The following is a 20,475-nucleotide window of genomic DNA, read 5'->3' as shown; positions in this document are numbered from 1 at the left end:
CAATCAACATGTGCCAATAATTTCTCTACATAATTAGTCAGGAATCCAGCATCTAAGCCTTTGGAGCTTAACTAAGAAACTAGAGGAACTAGAGGAATTTTTTGCACTTTTGCTGTGTCCTGTAAAATGTTAAAGTACACTAGCTGTTCATTAATATATGCTATGAGAGACTCAGTAGACCAGTTTGTGCTGAGGCTTTATGTCTCTAAAGCACTATTTACACAAAAAAAACCCCCCAAAAAACAGTAGAAATGAATCAAACTTTTTTCTACAGTTAGGATTAAACTCCATTCCCAATTTCATCAAGTAAATTTCCAGCATAGCTATTTACTTCTACCTTAGCTATTTAAAATCCCAGAGCAGTCAGTTGAGATCTAGTCAATAAAATCAAGATCTAGTGAATACCATCAAGAGTTCAGAGAACAATTCACCTCACCCCAGTCCCCTTGGTATTGATTCCCTTGCCTTAGTGCAGGTATCTACCATCACTGCAGATTCCTCAGGGCATCCCACCCGTCCTCCAGCTGCCATTCAGAAGGGTGCTGGTCTCCCCTATAAATGCCCTGTACAATACTCAACAGTCTCCACATGCATTTCAAAGACACCTCTATAGCACCTTAAATGACATTAGACTCCTACTTTTGGGTAACTGAATCGAATCCTACATCTGTCCTAAGCATGATGAGAGATTACATCTCTAAATCAGACAGAGATTCTTACATAAACAAATGAAAGTAGAGGTGTTTCACTCCCACATTTAATCTCACATCCAGTTCACATCTAGACATGCTCTAGAAATCTTTTCTTTGAATTTGATGTCAAATTCCACCTTACTGGCAGTAACCTTGGTTTGCTGATTCCATCTGCCAAAGCCACTCTTTGACTACATTTACCAAGAACTCTTGAGATATTTTCTGAAAAATTCTAATATTATTTACTATATTGAACACCATAACTCAGTCAGGGGTCAAGATTTCATAGCTGTGAAGCACAAACACAAAACTCTGTCCTAAAGAGATAATGCTTTTTTTATTCTTCAAAGCCAGCTTTTTCATTACATACCTTCCTTTTGCTATTACAAAGGTCTGGACGTGCTTAGACAACCCTTGTGAAATTCTGGCTTACTTATGGCTTCACTTCACCCCAATATGCATGTTACATAGCATGCAGATTTGTCCTTAAGTAGATTTTTATTCATTACATTCAAGTGTATATGTATATGTGTAAATCTCTTTAATGACTGATATTTACTTTTAAGGCATTGCTTCACAAATATTATTTCAATTGTCATAAGACCAACCTAGAAAACCCTACACTATCCTAAAATAGCATATCAAATCAGGCTAACAAATCTTTCCAATTCATAAGCAAAAAAAATCACTATAAATCTTTAAGTATATTGCAATAATAAGACTTAAATAACTTTTAAATCAGGTCTAATAAAAACATTTTCCTGTTCAGTCTGTAATGAACACATATCAATGAAAGATACCCCTTTGAAACTGCAAAACCAGAAAAAGCATCAAAATACACATACTGAATTGCTTTTCTATTAAAAAGACAAGTAAGGACTTAATGTGTCCATTAATGGGATTTGCATGCAAATTCTGTAATGCTACCATGACTGGCATGTAACACTATAAGGAGGCAAGGGATCATTGAAATATTTCTTACAACATTTAGCAGAGGCAGTAGAGCAAAACTTCTTTCTCAGTTTAACACCAAAATATTTCTTCAGCTTTGAAGTACACTCTGCAATACAAGCTTCTGACTTCACCTTCTCACCTTTGGGATTTGTGTACATAGCACTGTCACAGTCTTAAAAAATTAATTCTCACAACACTTTGTACCACAGCAGAGCTAGTTGCTCCATTTCAGAGATGCTGAACAAGGGTATAGAGCTTTCTCAAGGGACAGATGTGTGGTTTGTTAAAACGCTGAGAACCAATGAACCTAAGGAAATTCTGCATTTGGCAAAACCTGCCAAGTTCCAGCTGCACTATATAATGGAGAAACTGGTTTCAGTTGCAATATATCATGCAGGACATGTATGACAGAAGAGAGAACTGCACCTACATTCTCAAATTCTAGTTAGCACATAAAATACAGACTTAACAAAGAAAGCAGGAGGCTGCAGACCCTTCCCCCTGGCTCATCTCACATATATAACACTGTGTGAGTGTACTTGAGTGGCCCCTTAAATCCCTCATTTTGATACCTGGCCAGATAATCCAATTCTTTCAATTCTCTGATCAGCTCACTCCTACTTCATATTTTCAAAATATTCCTTTCTCCAGCTTCCTTCCTTCTAAAATCTCATTCTATTTCTATACATTCATTTTCCCTTTCATAGAATCATATAATGGTTTGAGTTGAAAGGAACCTTTAAAAGCCATTAGATCCAAAGCCCCTGGAATAAGCTGGGACATCTTCAACTAGACCAGGTTGCTCAGAGCCCCATCCAATCTGACCTTGAGCACTTTCCAGGGATTATTGGGCATCCACAACTTCTCTGGGCACCTCTCTTCTTTTGTTTTCTCCCATCTATTGCTACATTCCTTCCTAAGCTACTTCTGTTATTCTAAATAAACCTCCACAGTATCCAGTTGATTTCAGTTCTATTTGGTACTGCAAAATTTTATTTTCTGCTTTATTTGTGGTTTTGTCAAGGTCTCTCAAACTCCCTAATGGTCCCATCTCACACTGATTTTACAGTCCCATTGTCTTTCCCTCCTGTTGTCTTTCTATGCATCCAATTTTAACCTCTGTCTTTCCTTTCACATACAAATTTCACGTCACTTTTATGGTTTCTGTCTTTTGCCTCTACATTCCAGCATGCCATCTCTGTTTCTATCTTTGTCTCTTTTTCTCATTTACACTTACATAAAAGCTCAAAACATTCAACATTTTCTCAGTAAAATACAGCCTGTGACGGGCTCCTTTGTTTTCTCCTGTCTCCAGTTTGATTTGCAGAAATCATCAGTTCTGATACATTCTCATCAGTCAATGCTCCTGTCAAGAAATATTTGATTTATAGGACCTGAGCTAAGGTGATCGAGTAGCCTTGAAATTGCAAAAACTGGAGATTACGATGCATCTGGGTTTGATTCATCTATGTCACCTAGAAGTGCAAGACTACACTGAATTATTACTAGACTACTGAATCAATTATTCTGTCAAGCCTCAAAATACCACATTGAACAAGCTGAAGACATATTTTCTTTTTATGCGGTAATATAATTTTCTCTTTTTTCATTTCACAAAAACTTTATCTTATATTATGACAACAATTAAAAATAAAATATACACAGTTTCAGTACCCATTTTGACATTCTTGATTTTACTTGTCAACATTTTAATTAAGTGCAGAAAGCAGAAAATACACAGAGGCTGGCATCTAATATATCCCAAGCAGCCACAACGGGGAGTTTGCAGGATCATGAGATTTAAAAAAAAAAACCAACAAATTTTTAAAAAAATGCTTTCACTGTTTTTTAACTGTAGATCTTTTACGATACTAAAAGCGTAATGCATTCTAAAACTCAATTAATTTTTAATGACATCATACTGTCAAAGTCCAAGCAATTTCTGGATGATTGATTATTAATTTAGAGAAAGACACTGCTGACATCCTGCATGAGCAGCAATGCATACTACTTTATAGTAATCTCATGGTCCCTCAGAATACTTGGATCATTCCCCTGTCAGTGACATGCTCAGGAATGACACAGACTCAGCTCTTTTGCGTAGCCTGTGGTCAGGAAGCTGTGCTCTGTGACTCTGGTACCATAAAGACACAGAGTTTTCTGCTCTCCTCGCTGCACCTTATCCTAGCTCTGCTTCCAGCAGAGCCCTCCACTGGAGTATGTAATTAAAGGTCAGAAGGTTGCTGCTCCTTCTACCCATGGCCTTATCTCAGATGACAAATCACACAGGAAATAAATAAGGGAAAGAGCTGATCTCTCCCCAGTTTCTATTTTCCTTGCCTTCTACTTTCATTTTAGTTGCAACCATATTGCAGCTGTGGGTTCTGAGGAGCTGCAATTCTGAATGCCAAAAACTGCAACACCTTTGGGCCAGTTTTCTTCCTTGATAGATGTGACCAGATTTTGAAGATACACAATTATACCTATCCTGGGAAAACATTGCTTGAAATGAGACCTAAATAGCTAGAGATAAATTTGATAAATAAGAGGAATGTCTCATTCCTCAGCTTTAGAATTTCCTATCTTTCAAAGATTAAAATAGTGTTATTTTCACTGAAACAGTTGGAAAATGGATATAAGACCATTTTCTTCCAAAAAGCTCAGCTACCAGCTGCTAGTAACATCCCCCTTTTCACCTGCAGATTATGAAAAGTGCTTGTATCATTATATTCTTATATCATAAATTTTGAAGGGCCAAAGTGATTGCTCTTTTTTTAAACTGCATGCTACAGACAAAATACATGTGTGAAAATGTACAATATCAGATGAAAATAAAGTGCTACTGAGTAAATAAGGTGCTCAACCCCCCCCCCCCCCCCCCCCCATACTACAGAAACAAATGAAAATGCTAAGAATATAATGGGTAAGAAACCCATCAAGGCAAAAGACATAAGGCTTTAATCTTCCAGATTCTGAGTGTGTTACTGTTTCCAAGCATTATGTGTACTAGGCAGGGCAACTTGCATGGATTTGATCACACCCCTACAATTAAACTTCGTTAGGTGTCAGAAAAGGGTCTTCAAGGCAGAATTATCTACCAGGAACGGTGCTTGGTGTATTCAAATCACAAATCAGGCCTGACAGTGGATAAGTTTGGAGAAAGAAAATTGTACACTACTAAAATTATACCTGGGACTGTGTCCATAATTCAACAGTGTAGATGACAACTCTGCAGAGCTAAAGCTCATTTTGCTAGCATAGATGTGCCTTTCAGTATCTGAACTGCCTTTAAAAACAGTATTTCACCTGTCTGTTACAAGTTCATATAGGAAAAACATTCTATATTTCTGCATGATTCGTGTTTATATTGAATTAGGAATCACAACCTGGAGAATTTCTCCAGGTAAGTAACCAACTTCAACCAAGAAAGACATATGAATTTATTATTGCATGTGATATTCTAAAACCTTAGCTATTTACAACAGAGTGTTATTCTGATTTAATTTATACTTGTGTTTTAGTATCCTGTTGAACTGTAATTAAATGCACTAACACACACTGCTGTTTTCATTAGTACCATGTATTGGGTAGATGTGTTTATGTTTTCCTATTAGATCTAATTAAAATATATAAATAGAAATATGTTTTATAGTTACTTGTCAAAGGAGATCTCTTACAATGCATCTCTTTAATAATATTTTGTTTAATGTTGTTATTAACTAGTCACAGAGTTTCCATTATGCACTAAGGAATTTTTTTTTCAAATATTCTCCTGTGGAGTTGTTAGACATCTTCTTCCCATAAATGCTGTGGTAAAACAGGTGGATGTGTGGTGTATGTACTGGGGGGAAGTGTGTGTAGGAATCAGTCCTGTGAGACAATTCCAACCATAACCTTTTTTTGTGTTTGGTACTCTGTAGTCCAGAATAAAATAATTTCATAATGTCTGTCCTATTTTCAGTCATGCATAGATGAATTGCTAACTACATCTTAATGGCATTGACAGCATACCTCTTACTCTGCTTTGCTCCCTCTTTTTCAAGGGCTATTTAGGAGCTTTATTTTTTATTCAACATCATTAGAATGAGAAGACATCAAACTGTGTGCAGTAGATTTGTATAGACATTCCCTGTCACAGAGAGAATAATCTGAAATATATTTACATACCTAGAATCAAGGTCACTGACTGCTGACAACCACCTTAATATGCTTGCAGCCCTAACAGATACAAGTAGCCTTGGAAGCACTATGACATCCAGGGAGAATCTCCAGAACAGGCACACAAAGGATGAGCACTAAATCTACCCATGTGTGGACTGTAGAACACAATTTTATTTTAGAGGGTTTGGGGAATGCTCAGCACCTTCCAGAACATCATAAAAGCATGTACACAGAAGTGGCCTTTACCTTGGATATGATGGCTTTGATTCCCCACAAAATCATAACTCAGTAATGTGGGTTTTTTTAAGTCTTATTTGCCTCTTGTGCTAAGCACAAAGTCAGCACCAAAATACAGCATGAAAAGAAGTGCACCTGAACAGGAAGCACTGTGTGCTTGCACAGTGTTCACAGTGATTTTCCTGGTTATTCCCTGCCTGGCTGGGCATGTTCTAAGAAGAGCTAAGCACAGAAAGCAGCTCATAGGAGAAAGAAAGTCATTGCACTGCCACTGTCCTGTGATCTCATTCAGAGAGTGGAGAGAATTTATTGCATAACAGTGTTCTCCAGCCCTCCTTTTTGTGGTGAAATAAAACAGATTTTGTGTGTGTGTGTGTGTGTGTGTTGCAAAACAAGTTCAGCAGATGCAACACAGTGTTCTCATGGTGTTGTGCACTAGTGCAACAACCTCCAGCAGGGATTTCACTAAGCTGGCAGAGACAGGGACGTGCCAAGCCAACTGTGACAAGGCATGCATTTCATTTGTGAACAGCTAAGGAAACCACAGCATGGTGCTAGCATGGGGAGGAAGCAGGCAGAAATAGTTTCATTGTTTCAACATAGGGAAACAGTGACACTAATCCACTTGAAAATCCTGCTTATGGAACTATTAGGTCTGAAAATTTATTTTCTGGAACTGTGATTTTCCAGAGTTTCCTCTAAGATGATTTTTTTTTGATTGCTTGTTTGTGTTCAAATAAACTCCTGCACCTACCTGCAAAAAAGAATGATAAATAATTTCATTGAATATCAATTATTATCACTTTTAAGTCAGCTAGGGAGGCTCTGGAGCACACATCTCCTACAGATGGTCTGTCCATTCATGTCCAGGCTGACACAGGGAGTGGAATGTCACGGTCCCTGTCTTTCCCTATGCCTAGATGAATGTACATATACATATGTGTATATGTATACATATACACGGGTCTGACAGGCACACTGCATGCAAAAGCATTTGATAGTTTAAACAAGTGGGATAGGTCTATCAGAAGCTACACATGTCCTGGAGGATTCTGCTAGAACTTGCAGAAAAAGGAGACACACACTTTTGCCTGCTAATGTTTAAGCTGTTAGCTGCTATTATATCCATAGATGTCCTAGCCAGCTGAATGAGGAGCCATAGATTGAATTGCAAGTTTGTTTACAGAGGTTAAAATAAGAATACTGGGGAAAAACAAAACTATTATTCCTGTAAAGACAGCGCATCCATGCTGATAAGAAAAAAGAGAAAGATATTATGATGAATAGACAATTTCAGATCTTAGCAATAAAACCAGAAAGAACAAGATTATGAAATTTCATCATGTCAGAAACACTGAAATTCTTTGTTCCTTCGTCCTCCTACCAGAAACCCTCTTAACAGCATTGAAACAACACTTTAAGGAAATTGGGTTATTCACATAAAATAGGGAAAATACTAATTCATGATAGATAAAGTCGCTTTTAAATAATCCACATTTTGACATCAAAAGCTGTACCTAAAGTAAGCCATATGAAATATATCTTAAAAAGACAAGAATTCAACATGCCAATGCTGGACTGCATTTAATAAATAAATTTAAAGGTGAGAAGTCAGAATTCAGTTTTATGAGAATTGGCCCAAGACCCACAAGTAAATAACACCAGCTAAAGAAACAGTCTCAGAGGAAAAAATGTGCTCTTTCTCCCTCTGTGGATATAGTTTATTTTTCAAATGGAGATGAAAAAATAAATAAGGAGAAGCTTATTAAATTGAGTAGCTAATACAAAAAATGCATGAAGCATCACAAGCAGTTTAGTTTTGTTCAGGCTTCATCCAGACTGAGAGCTACAGGAACTGTGATGGAACAAGCTCAATTTTACTACCACTTTCTAAAACAACAGCCTGATAAGGTAAGTTATATTTTACTCTGTGTACTAATGTAACTAACTTAAAACTTGAAGGAGACATATACTTGTTCTCCTATCCCACCTTATTATGGATCACAGGTGCTGTGAGCATACAGAATATCGTATGTCCTTAATCTGAAAAAGTATTGCTTTCTCAAACTCTCCATTAACTAGCATTTCAAGAGCTTAAAACTAAGTAAGTCTCATCTGGACAATCAGTAAAAAAAAAAAGACCAAGCAATTCCAGGCCTGAACTAAATTCTGTTTACTTCTTTTCTGCATATATGCAACTTTTCCAAAACTCCTTTTTTTTCAGAGGCTGACCATGGGAAAATTTGAAAAGAAGAAATTTATTTGCAAAATACTAGATCAGAGTGATGAGCCATAGCTAAGGTGTACAGATAAAAGTGCACAGAGATGGTCAAGATACTGTTAAGTTTGCCAGCCTCAGGAGTGAAGGTAGTAGAGGTGGGTGGTATTGTAGCACTGAACTTAATACTCAGACACCTCCAGGGATGATCATTCCACCAGGTATGATCCATTCCAGTGTGTAATCACCTTTTCTGTGAAGAAATTCCCCCTTATGTCCAGCCTAAACATCCTCTAATGCACCTTAAGACTGTGTCCTCTCGTCCTGGTTGCATAGAGACAGTCTTCTGCTCACTGCTGGTAAACCATTATATGTACAACCCTACAGGAAAGATAAGTAAAGCTATAAATTAAAATAACTATATGTATTGAAAGGCCAGTCCTCCCTGGCAATTCCATCCAAACTGCCAGAGCCTGCCTCATGCAAAGCTGGCTGCTGAAGAGTTTCCCATTCCGCCTTTACTGGCACTTTCTCATGCTGGATGCACAAGACATGAAAAAGGGAAAGAAGTGACATCTGTTTTGGAAATCTATATGATCCCTGGTTTAGATCTCTTATAAATCAATTTATCTTGTTAGAAAAATGCAAAGAGGCCCTGGCAGCCAACAGAAAATTAATTATTTGCATACATTGTGTAAGAATATTCATTAGTTTTACATGAATGGTGAGAGGTCAGTCAGGAATAGAATCCCATTGTGCTACCCTTCAAAGAGCTTGCCAGGTAATTGAATGGAAAAAAAGAATTAAATATGCAGGCAGAATGAACACTAATGGTTAGCAAAGAGCACATTGCAAATATGTACAACTTCTTTGTCTAAATTCTTGGGTTGAGGTCTTAGGGGAAGGTGATTAGATACAAAACAAAAACAAAGAAAAAAAAAAGAATATTGAGGGATGTGCATAAAACACATGAATAAGAGAGAAGCATAATGGAATCTGAATGCTACAGTGTATCCAACTAGTCCTGTATTAGCACATGGACTTATAACATACATTATGCCTGTCTGCTGTTGTTTTCTGTACAGGGAGCATGCCATGTGTAGGGCCACATGAGAGACATTTTAGGAAATGTGGTAAAGTTCTGACCATATATATCACAGAGCTAGCTTTTGTTCTGCAGAACGATGAGAACACTGTGACTCAGTAAATGGAATAATTTAAATTTGAAAATAGCTCCCCAGAATCTGCCGAATCCATTCAGAGTTAACTAGCAGGAGAACATCACCATGAAGTGTTCTGGGTCCATCTGTTGGCAATATCATGATGGAAACAGCTTTTTAAATGCTATTTCAAATAAGCTATCACACAACAGCTTGTTTCAACAACATTTCATTACCTTTCTGTTTGTTTGCCGCCTACTGTAAAAAACAGCTTGGAGGGAAGGAGGCATTTCAGTACTATAGACTGGTGTAGTGTGGGAGGGACAGAGACACTACAGAAACAAACAAAATGAGAAACAACTACAAAAAGAAAAAATAGAAGAAACTGTAATTTTAGACCCTCTGCAATCTAGATTTAAACCATGTGGAACCTGAACTATGCTGGTGTCAGAAGGGGATGCACCAACCTGTCAATGGAATTATTGTATAGTGACAGTATCAGCCACAGGATGCCAATGGCTCCTAGACAGAAATGGCAAGTGCACCTAGCAATTACCTTTAATTCTGCAAGACCTTCTGAACTGTGTGCTCCAATGAGTACTGAAAGGGAGATTCACCTCCAACACTGGGACACAGTCACTTGTGTGGTACCAAAACAACCTGGCCTATACAACTCCCAGGAAAATATCATATGTCCATCAGCTTACTCCTCAAGTAAAGCAAATGCCAGTGACTGATGGTACAAAGCCTGCATCCAATAGCATCAGAGTACCTCAGCTGCAGAGATCAGCTCAGCAATAAAGAACAGATGGCTGCACTTGAACCCAAAATTAGTAGGAGATTAAATTCTTTTGGTTAACACTAAGAAAGTTTCACAATTAGTCAATTCAGCATGTAGTTGTCCAAGCTAGCTTTGGCACACCTAATGTCATGGCTTTTTAAACAAGGAAATAGATCAGGTTTGTTCTGACTTATACCATGAGCCCATGGTTCTAAAATAAACTACTCTATGCTGATTAACTCTGTATCACTGATCCAAGTTCTAACATGTATTTACTTTAAAGTTTTGGCTTTAAAGAGATGCACTCCTTAAAGAAGTATATGGAGCACTCAAGTTTTACACACATTACGCATCCTGTTACCCAACCAGCATTAGAAAGATGGATAGTTAGAAAGAATGGAAGTTCATAAGCAGTACTATATGGGAAAGTAAAATAAAAAGGTATAAAACTCCAGGCAAATGGAGATGCAGAAATAAGAGAGTAAATCTGAAAAAGTACTATGGAAGTAATACTGATAAATTCAGCACATAGCCTTAAAAGAAAAGTAACAGTATGCAAAAATATGAAATACTGCATAAGGACTTCATTTGTCATCAGTGCTATAAGAAGTATGTACTCTGTACATTTGGACTCATTCATATCATATGTTATCTTCTTCTGCTACTAATATTGATTCTTAAGACAAGGTATTTTGTGTTCTATTTATGTCTTTGACCTACTCAAATGTGTAAAGACATAACTTCCTCTTAGAATACATGCATCAGAGCCTGCCATTAAAAGGAGAAATACAACAAATGAGAGGATGCTTATGGTGAGTACCTACCTGAGGACGTATGACTTTCACTATGTTTTTAAGTGCAGTGTCTGGTGATGGAGGAGAGCAGTCAGGTGTTGGGCCTGTAGAGCTGTTTCTATGGTTACCAGATCCTGGTGCGGTAATTGCTACCTGGGGTGCATTATCTGTGAATAAAAATAACATCTATGTGAAATTACAAATACTTCATATATTTTAAAATAAAAAAGAATTTTGAAAACAGAAGGTTATTCAGAACAGTATTTAAACTTACCAAACATAATAGAATTTAAACATATTTGTTAAGGAATATATTGCATATCTACACTTATTTTTTCACCCCATACATTCAGTCTATGTTAAAGCAAGATACAGCATTCTCTCAGTATCTAAACAAAATGAGGTGGAAACCAAGCACAAATATTTTACTTTTATTACCTTGAATTACTGACTGTGAATACAAATATAATCACTATAACAGGGGTAACTTGAAAGGAAGATTTATAATGCAACTTCTAGTTGCATTATAGTTCATCCTGGAGAATCCTAACACATATGACCAAGTTCTACATGTTATACAAACACATGTGAACTTAGAACATGCTAATAGGCGTCATTGATGACTTTCCTTAACATTGTGATCAGTGTCACTGACCAGCAAGGACTAATTACATGAAAACATGCTCAGTTTCTCAGGTAACATTTGCATCCCCCATAGAGTTCTGCACTGTAGCAGATTCCTTTCCAGCAGTACCTCAGCTAGATAACCTACAGCTGGCTTAAAAATACCTGCACACCTGCATGTACCTGGGAAACTGCTCTTTGGACATATCTTCCTCTTATCATTTTATGGCACTCTGAAGGACCATAAAAGGACATAAAATATCATTGTTACCTTCTCTAAATGTTCTTAATGCTGTTTGATCATTTTAAAGTTAGTGAAAATCAGATCAGAGGAGAAAGAGGACTATGAAATAGCTTCTCAGCTGTGAGAGTACCTAATCCCTGGAATGACAGAAGGCAAAAAAACTCCACATTACTTCAGGCCTTTAGAATTGTATCAGTAAAGAAACACTTTAGCTCAGATTCTGGGGAAAGTGTCATTGTCTGTGCATGGTTATGCTGGTTATTACAGGGCCTCTGAATTTACTGAGCACCTTTCTTTGTGAGTTACAAAGATGTGCTCCTTGCTCCTAAATGTGCTGTTACATCTGAAGCTCTGCATCAAGACAGTGACGTCAAATCTCACGTCTGTGGGCCTCAACTGACAGCCTGCAGTGTTCACAGAAGAAAGCAAGTTCATTTGTCTCCAATATGTGCTTCCACTCTGTGGAGAAATCCACTCTAGAAAAACCCAAACATCAATATGTAAAAGCAGCTCTCTTAAGCTGGAGAATTTTTGTCTGACCAACTTCTACAAGTACATGCATAGGCTCCTCCCTCTGCACAAGTCACAAATGGCTTCGTGAAAGCCATGACAGAAGCTTCTCTCTCTCAGTCCTACTAACCTGGATGGGTAACAGAGATATTGAAAGGTAGGAAATACCCTTGACAAAGATACTATAGGATAAAGGGGAATAGTTTCAGGAATGTAAACTTGATGGCCTTTCCAGCTTACAGATACTTTCACAGCATGAATGATTCTAGGAAATCTGCAGGATTCTTCTTGCAGAAACATGACGTAACTGGACGAGGTTTCTAATCAAAGTTTCTAATCAAATACAGATTGACATATTATTCTTCTAAAATCAACGTCAGGCTGGAATGTTTCAGCAACACTGGTACAGCACTTCATGAAAGTATAAACAAAAATTCAGATGGCAGATTGGCAGGCATCCAAAATTGAGACATCCTGTAGATAACCTCTGGTGTTACCAGAGAGAGTGAACCCTGTCACAGAAACAAAAATGTCCAACTCTTTTTAAAAGTATCACATCAAAATTGTCAGTTGCAAAGGTGTGCAGTCTTACCACACAGATGAGTTCCTCCTGAATCATCAGAAGTGTGCACAGAAAGCCTGGATCAGAAGGAACTTATTTCATAAAGTAATAAATGTGTGCTAATATAATGTATGAAAACAATTTTTACACAGCCTTAGAAAGGAACTGAAAATGAATTCTCATGATAACATAACTGATACTGAAGAATTTTTGATAGCATTTCAAAAGCCCTAAGTGCCTCATATTCTTTCCTGCCTGCTATGGACAGATAGGAAATCATCAATGAACCTCCCTTACTGAGGAATCAGAGAGCTGCTCTACGACACCCCTGCCCTCTGTTTGGGGAGACACCAAGCAAGGGACTATACTACTGTCAAGAAATGTGGGCATACAGGCACCACATATAGGAAGGTAAAAAAATTAATTCTAGCGTGATAAATGCTCCACATGAATCCAGCTAAGTGCACTTAGTGCACTTATTTACTCACTGGTGTGAGAAACAAACAGAATGATTGTCTCTGACAAACAGCTAAAGCTATAAGGAACACAAACTCCTCCATACTTCAGCAGCCCCTGCCTTTCTGTCACTCCCTCCCTGTGCGCCTGTGTGGCTGTCCTTAGCACAGCTGCCCTTGAGCTAACTAGCACGTGAAAGCCTTGCAAGTGAAACCAGGCAGTCTTGCAGATACAGAAGTATCTCAAGGATGGATCACTCAAAGGACGCATCATAAGAAATGCAGATTGGTGCCGATGGTAAGAAATGCAATTATCTGCCCACCAGTTTATTTTGTTTCAAAGCCTTGTCAATACTCACCTCAGCTCGGTCTAAGTACACTTCAAAGATGCAGAAGAGGGTAACAGAGGAGTCAAGTTATATGAGCAAGGTTTTGGTCTTTGCATAGGAAAGGCTTCTTGTTGACTCTATTCAGTAGTAGCTCACTGAAAGCCAGGTTTTGCCCCTTCATACAGTCCCACACAAGCAGCCTTGAACCAACTGGGAGTGACATTCTTGGAAGGAAAATTTATTGGAAGGCATGCAGGAGGGGCAACAGGGCTGTTACATGCCTCACTAGACAGAGCTGAGAAAAAATTCTCCAGCTACAATGTGTAAATACAATCATAACCAATTCAGCAACATAAACAATATGCAGCAATCTCAGAAAAGAGTAGTTACAGTCTTTCTTTCCAAGCAAAATTAAGTGGCAATACAAGGAAAGGATTGTGTTTATGGAGTATTAAAACAAAACTTTGCAAAAGAAGCTATACAATTTTATTTTTTTTTAAATAAACAGCCCAGAAAAATCAACCAACTGCTCAGTATTTCATGTCTTCCCTTCTTTCTCAAGGGGCTGTCTGACATGTAATGGTTTCTTGTAAACAGTTTCTTCATTGTGGACAGCTGTTTATTTTCACAGTAGGATGTTCCCATTAGGCAACCAATAATGATTTACTACCTGGGTCTGCTCTATCAGAGAGAGAACCATCAAATTAGTTCCTGCAACCAATTTGTAGGACCTGTCTGTTTATATATACAGTACTTACAGTTTCATTAGGAGTATCTTTGAATATATTTTCTTTGGAATTAAATTATACAATAATCATGTTTTAATTTTCCCTGGTGACAAAACTAAAGCAATAATTTTTTTTTTCCCTTCGGGTAACTATAATGGCAACACTGCAAGCTTCAGAAAAACATTTCATGGAAAATAGAACTTGGAAGCTTAAGAAACTACCAAATTTACCTAGGAAAGATTAGCTCTCATGCTGAATTTCTGATAGGTGCTACAGATGGGGCCAACAGAAATATTTACAACTGTCATTCTCTTCTAGCTCCTGGCTCACGTTGCAATAATCTAGATGTTTCTTTGTAAATCAGATAACATCAGGATCCAGGGATCATCTAGCAGCTAAAAACTAATGAACTGCAGCATGCTCTAACAATATTCCCTCCTTCCTCCACCACACATGAGAAGTTGTCACAAGGTCTGTGTAATTGGAGCTTAGCCTGATTTTTGAAAATGCTTACTGAGGACTTGACATTCTCCATTTCCTGTATTTCAGGGCAAAGAAAATAGAATAGAACAAGGAAAATATAGGAATATAGTCTTTTAGTATATTGTAAGAGCAAACTGAGGTGCTATTCTAGGGCTGGCTTCTAAGATGTCAGACAAAAACATAAAATGTCAACTCTTTAAGTGAGATGATAAAAAAAAAGCCATACACAGGGACTTTTGCCTTTTCCTGTGTTGTGTGGCATCAGTAGTCAGTTTTATATGTCCTTTTTCTTAGGGAGCACTGCACAGAGGAAAATGCCCTCATGGATAATAACAGACTGTAACACCAGAGTTCAACAAGTGCTCCATCAACATTTTCATCCCACGGTCTATGTACTGTGAGGACAAACTGCTCACTGAAACTTTTCTAAGAGATATTTTTTCTCATAATGTACTTCAAAAAAAGGCACTCCATGTATACCATGCCACAGCATTATCAGGCAAGTACACTAACCAGAACATTTACTGCATCCCAGCAAGCAAAATATCAGTAGCCAGACACAGCCCGTATTCCAGAAATATAGTTATAATTAGATTTTATCACAAACAAATCTTTAAAATGGAACCCACAGTTAATCTGGTTTTCTACTTTCATTGCAGAAACATGCTAGCATCCTTATCAAAATTTACAGTTATGTCTGTATTAGCTATTACATCAGTTATTTCTACAACTTAGTGTAATGGCAATGGATCAGAAGATCAAAAGCAGTGTATCTGCTTAGAATCCATTTAGAATATACGTGGGCTTGAACTTTTAGCACTATCTAGCAACTTATTTATTCTACCAAACACCCCTCCATACATGCTCCTCACAACTTCCAGCTTCCAGAAGGACCCTATGCTTTTGGTGCCCACCTAAAATGGAGCTTCAGATCCAAAAGGAATCTGGTTTATGTGCTCCAAAGCTGGCTTGTGATGAAATGAATAGCAACTGCAAATGATGATTTATTTCATATTCACATCCAGTGCTCTGAGCCAACATGCAAATGTGTACTTCACCTATTTTATTTCCATATTCCAACTATTTGTGGAGTCACTTAAATACTATATTCTCAGATTTACAATTTGCTATAAAAATGGAAGAAATGTGTATTTCACTTTAGAGGTATAGACCAGTAATAGCCTAGAACTAGACTATACACTCTACACCTAATGCTGTGTTTAAACACATATATTAAATTCTAAAACATCTGAAAATACAATACTATGCATGAACAAAATACTTGAAGCACAAAGCCTAATCATTATGACCTTGTAGAAATTTATACTACAAACTCAGAGCCTGGATGGGTTTGTTCACTGCAATTCTGTGAGAGAAAAAGGACAAGGTGGAAAATGAATGTGCATGAACATACATACACATAAACATATAGAGATACACCTACACACATAATGGACAACAAATTCAAAAGCACCTTGTTACTAGTAATAGTTTCCTCAAGCTCTGCTCAGTGTGGAATATTTCATGCAAGGTTTCAAACTATTTGAAGGTAGGTCAAAATCCTACATCTGTTTTGGACACGCCAGCATCAGGGATAATGCAAAAATCTGGATAAAGGTCCAGATAGCTCAATGCCATCTGGGCTCAAAATGCTTTTTAGTGTGGTAAAATGACAGACCTAAGTTTGATCAATGATAGCAGACTCAATTTGCTAGACTATTAGGAAACTCTTATCTAGTCTGGCAATTTCTATGGACTTGTATCTGTCTTTAGAAAAAAAAGTTGGAATGCCTTTGTCTGTACATGTTACATGTCCTCTTAACATCAAATATGTTACATGAAGACAAAAAGCTCCAAAACGAACATAGCAATTCTAATCATCTATCCTGGACAGAAATCAGTCACAATCACAATAGAAATCTTGGAAGACTAAAAAAGAAGATATTATGGAAATAGTACTATTTCTGGAGGATCAGTGTGCAGAGACTGAACTTACATACATCTCCTTGCAGAGAATAGAGCCCCCAAAATGGCAGATTTAATTGACTGGTAAAGAAATTAACACAAGTTGATCCCATCATGTGTGGTACCATTAGGAATAAATTTTAATGTTCTTTGATAATGGAGGAATGGTCACCTAGTCCTTTTAAAATATTCATAACTGGAATGAAAAAAGAATTGCCACTTATAATCCCACTGAAGTGATAGATAAGCTAGCAATTCATGATTCCTGTCATAATCAAAGATATGGATGCTTTAACAGGGATATGCTGATAATCTCACTCTGAGGAGACCATGAAATTTCCCTGATTCCACTTCTGGGAATCTTTGAGCTTGATCTACAAGCAAGAGAGAGACACAGGCCCACCTGAAGAGTCATCTAAATGTGATTCTGCATGGTAAAGATAATTAGGGCTCAGTAATGCCCTGAATCTTGTAGAGACCTCATTAACAACCCTTTCTAAGGCAGAGCAATTATTCTAAACCAAATCCACCAACTTCAGTAAAAGTGTGTGTTTTTATGAGGAGAGCATTTGGGCTTAGTCCATTCATTATGGACCAGTCTTGGCTTCTGGATTCCAGCAAGAGCAGATTTACAAGGCAGGAGCCCAAGCCATGAAGTAGGAAATAACTAACATAGACCCAAAACTGAGCAGGCCACAAAATTGCAGGAACCACACTGATTTTATTCACAGATGCCACGTGTAAGACTTCTTGGACAACATGTGTGATAAAAAAGTTGTCTCCTGTGGGTCCATTGCAAACATTAACAGCAACTGCACATAGCGAATGATGCAGTTCATACAAAAACCCAGGAAAAAGAAATTAGATCTCCCATTTTGTCAGGCAGATAACAAAAACATTCATGTTACAGAGTAGCCTCAAACAGGACTAAGTAATTTCCCATAGCATGGGATTTAGCTTTAAAATTGTTTTAACTTGACTAAATCCCCAGAGCAAATCTTCTCTCCTACATGACTATTCAATATGGAATAAATCTATAAAATACAGATAAGGACAATCATGTATTTCAGAATTCAAGGAACAAACATTACCAGAGACATTTCAAAAGAACAGATGGAATAGTGAGTAACAAAATCAGTAGGTAGCTACACTGGATGCATAGGGGGAACGGTTGGACTCAACTGTTTGAATTTGCTCTTTTGAATTTGCTTGGTTCCCACACACTTAAACTTGAATAACCATTGTTCTGAGTAGAATTATAAATATATATCTGCAACTGTCTTGTTGAAAGCACTCGAAGCTATAACTGGCCCAGTCTTGGATGTGGCAGCTATTTCAGGATTGTATTTGGAATTAATTACCAGTGAAGTGCATTCCAGTGGCAGCAGGGGGTCTGTTTAGTTGTTTCTGCATCATCCAAGAGAGTTGGGCATGACTATTATCAAGTTTTTATTCCCTCTAATCACCCACCTGCACAAATAGACTTTGGAACTGCTTCAAGCTTGCATAACCCTTGTAGTACCAGGCAACTGTCTGGAAAAACATCTCTCATTAAATACTAATGAGAGATGATGGGTGATTTCCACCATTTCCTGAGTAACCATTTCAGACTGCCTCTGCAAGCTGCTGATGTCTAATTGAGCATTCAGCAACAATACTACACAGTTGCCATCTACCTTTTTTTTGTGTGTGTGTAATGGCTTTTTTGTTGGCTTTTCCACACCTAAAAGGTTTGTAGTGAAATGATTGCACTTGTCTATGACAGATGTTTCATAGATTTCTCTGTTTTCACTGTCTCAACATGTAGGCACCATATTTCTGGGAGTTCAGAGAAAAGCATAGGGTGTAATTACAGGTGCTAAAATATTTTTGGTTACCTTAGCCATTAGCTAAAAACTGGGATGTCTCTTAGCCTTGTAAAAAAATATGAATAATTTCTGTGCTTATTTTTAAATTTAACTTATCAGTGAGAGATCACTGAATGTGATCATATGCATGCCTTAGTATTTCATAAGGCTTCTCCTTTAAAGCAAAGAAAATAACCAAAGTGTGCTGTGCAGAAAAAAAAATACTATTACAAAGGCAATGGATAATTACTGAACTAGGCTACATTGTCAAATTATTTCAGAGAATAAACCACAAAAGGTTGTGAGATTAAGTGCTCACAAATAATTTAAATAATGTCAATGATAGCCATACACCCCTGGGATGAATCTCAGTTAATAAATAATTTAAGCAGTCTTGACAACAAACCTCCCAATATACAACTATCTACAGATGCAGTGAAAAACAATTAATGGAAACAACTATATTTTCATGAGCTTCAGTTCTTCTAAGTATCAATTAATTAATAAAGCTCTTTATAACAGCACTGAAGTCAAAGTGCTAACCAAAAAAATTTTAAAGTCAAAGAGACAGAAATTATGTTTTAAGACGTTTCAGAATCCAGTTATTCTTATTTAAAGTATTCAAATTCCCAAGCAGCTTCAGAGAGATGTAGAAAGCTCACTCTCACCCTGAAAATTTACATTTAATACATATTTACACTGAAAGAAGTATCTTGTTAATATATATTGTATCCAGTGTACCAGTTATATCCATTAAGCATAAAGAACTTGTCCAGCAGATAGAATATACTACTAATACAGAGTCAGAATTAAGGGAATCTTTATGGGCTTCAGTGTTTAATTTGAAAGTGATACCAAAGCATCTGTACCAGAGTGGACCAGTTATATAGACCAATATATTGCTCTGATAGTGTCCAAATGACTTGAGAAAGATAAAGGAAATACTGTGGATAATTTTGAAATAACACAATCCAGTTTTCAACCATTCACAGCTAATTTTAGGCAAAACAGCATTAAAGTTTCTAATAACTCAAAACCCCCCAAAAACTTGATTGCATTTTTTAATTTCCAAATTTTCCACTTTATAATAAATCTGCCAAAACATGTCTAACATATTTTATATATTTAATTTGTACATATAATTTTCATCTGAAAAATACCAAAATTCTATCCTTCTTACTAATTTATTCCCTATCTCCCACAATTCAGATAAAATTATATATTATAAAAGTGTTACATATTTAGACATTATTAATCTTACCTTCTGACTGATAAACCAGGATTTACGTAACTTCTCTGATCGTTTAGAATCTTCTGAACACTTCAGCATATTTAATTTTGCTACTGTCACAGGTTTCTCTTCTTATTTTGGTTTTAGGTTCTCTAAGATCCATATGCTAGCTTTGTAAATTTCTTAAAATTCTTCCCATTATGTTTCCCCACTAATACAACCTACTACATTGATTATAGAGACCACAGATATCTAGTTTGGATAGAGTCCCAGAATTTTTGAGGGCTGCATTTAACTACATAAAAGAATGATAAAGTTAGTACAAACCTTTGTATATACTGAAGAGGTATGCCATTTGTATTTGCTATTGACAGCAAATGAATATATCTCAATGTTTAGACCATGCAGCTTCAGCCCATTTATTTGATATGGAGCCAAATCATTCTATTTAGACAAGAAGGAGTATTCCAGCACAGTGCAGCAGAAAAAAAGAGGGATTA

At 37.0% G+C, this 20,475-nt stretch overlaps 1 protein-coding gene across 7 annotated transcripts in view; it reads right to left on the bottom strand.

Moving 5' to 3' along the window:
- ANKS1B (ankyrin repeat and sterile alpha motif domain containing 1B) overlaps positions 1 to 20,475 on the bottom strand; it is a 412,251-nt gene that overhangs the window by 260,144 nt on the left and 131,632 nt on the right. For all 7 annotated transcript variants that reach the window (XM_086885843.1, XM_086885840.1, XM_086885842.1 and 4 more), the window contains exon 11: positions 11,028 to 11,164. In XM_086885843.1, the coding sequence (XP_086741969.1) occupies positions 11,028 to 11,164 (137 nt within the window). The remainder of the gene's footprint in view (positions 1 to 11,027; positions 11,165 to 20,475) is intronic.

The sequence above is a fragment of the Cyanistes caeruleus genome, chromosome 4 (assembly GCF_971803275.1).
Source record: "Cyanistes caeruleus chromosome 4, bCyaCae1.hap1.1, whole genome shotgun sequence".
Taxonomy (NCBI): domain Eukaryota; kingdom Metazoa; phylum Chordata; class Aves; order Passeriformes; family Paridae; genus Cyanistes; species Cyanistes caeruleus.
The sequence above is the reverse complement of the archived record's forward strand: the minus strand, read 5'-3'. Positions and strand labels throughout refer to the sequence as shown.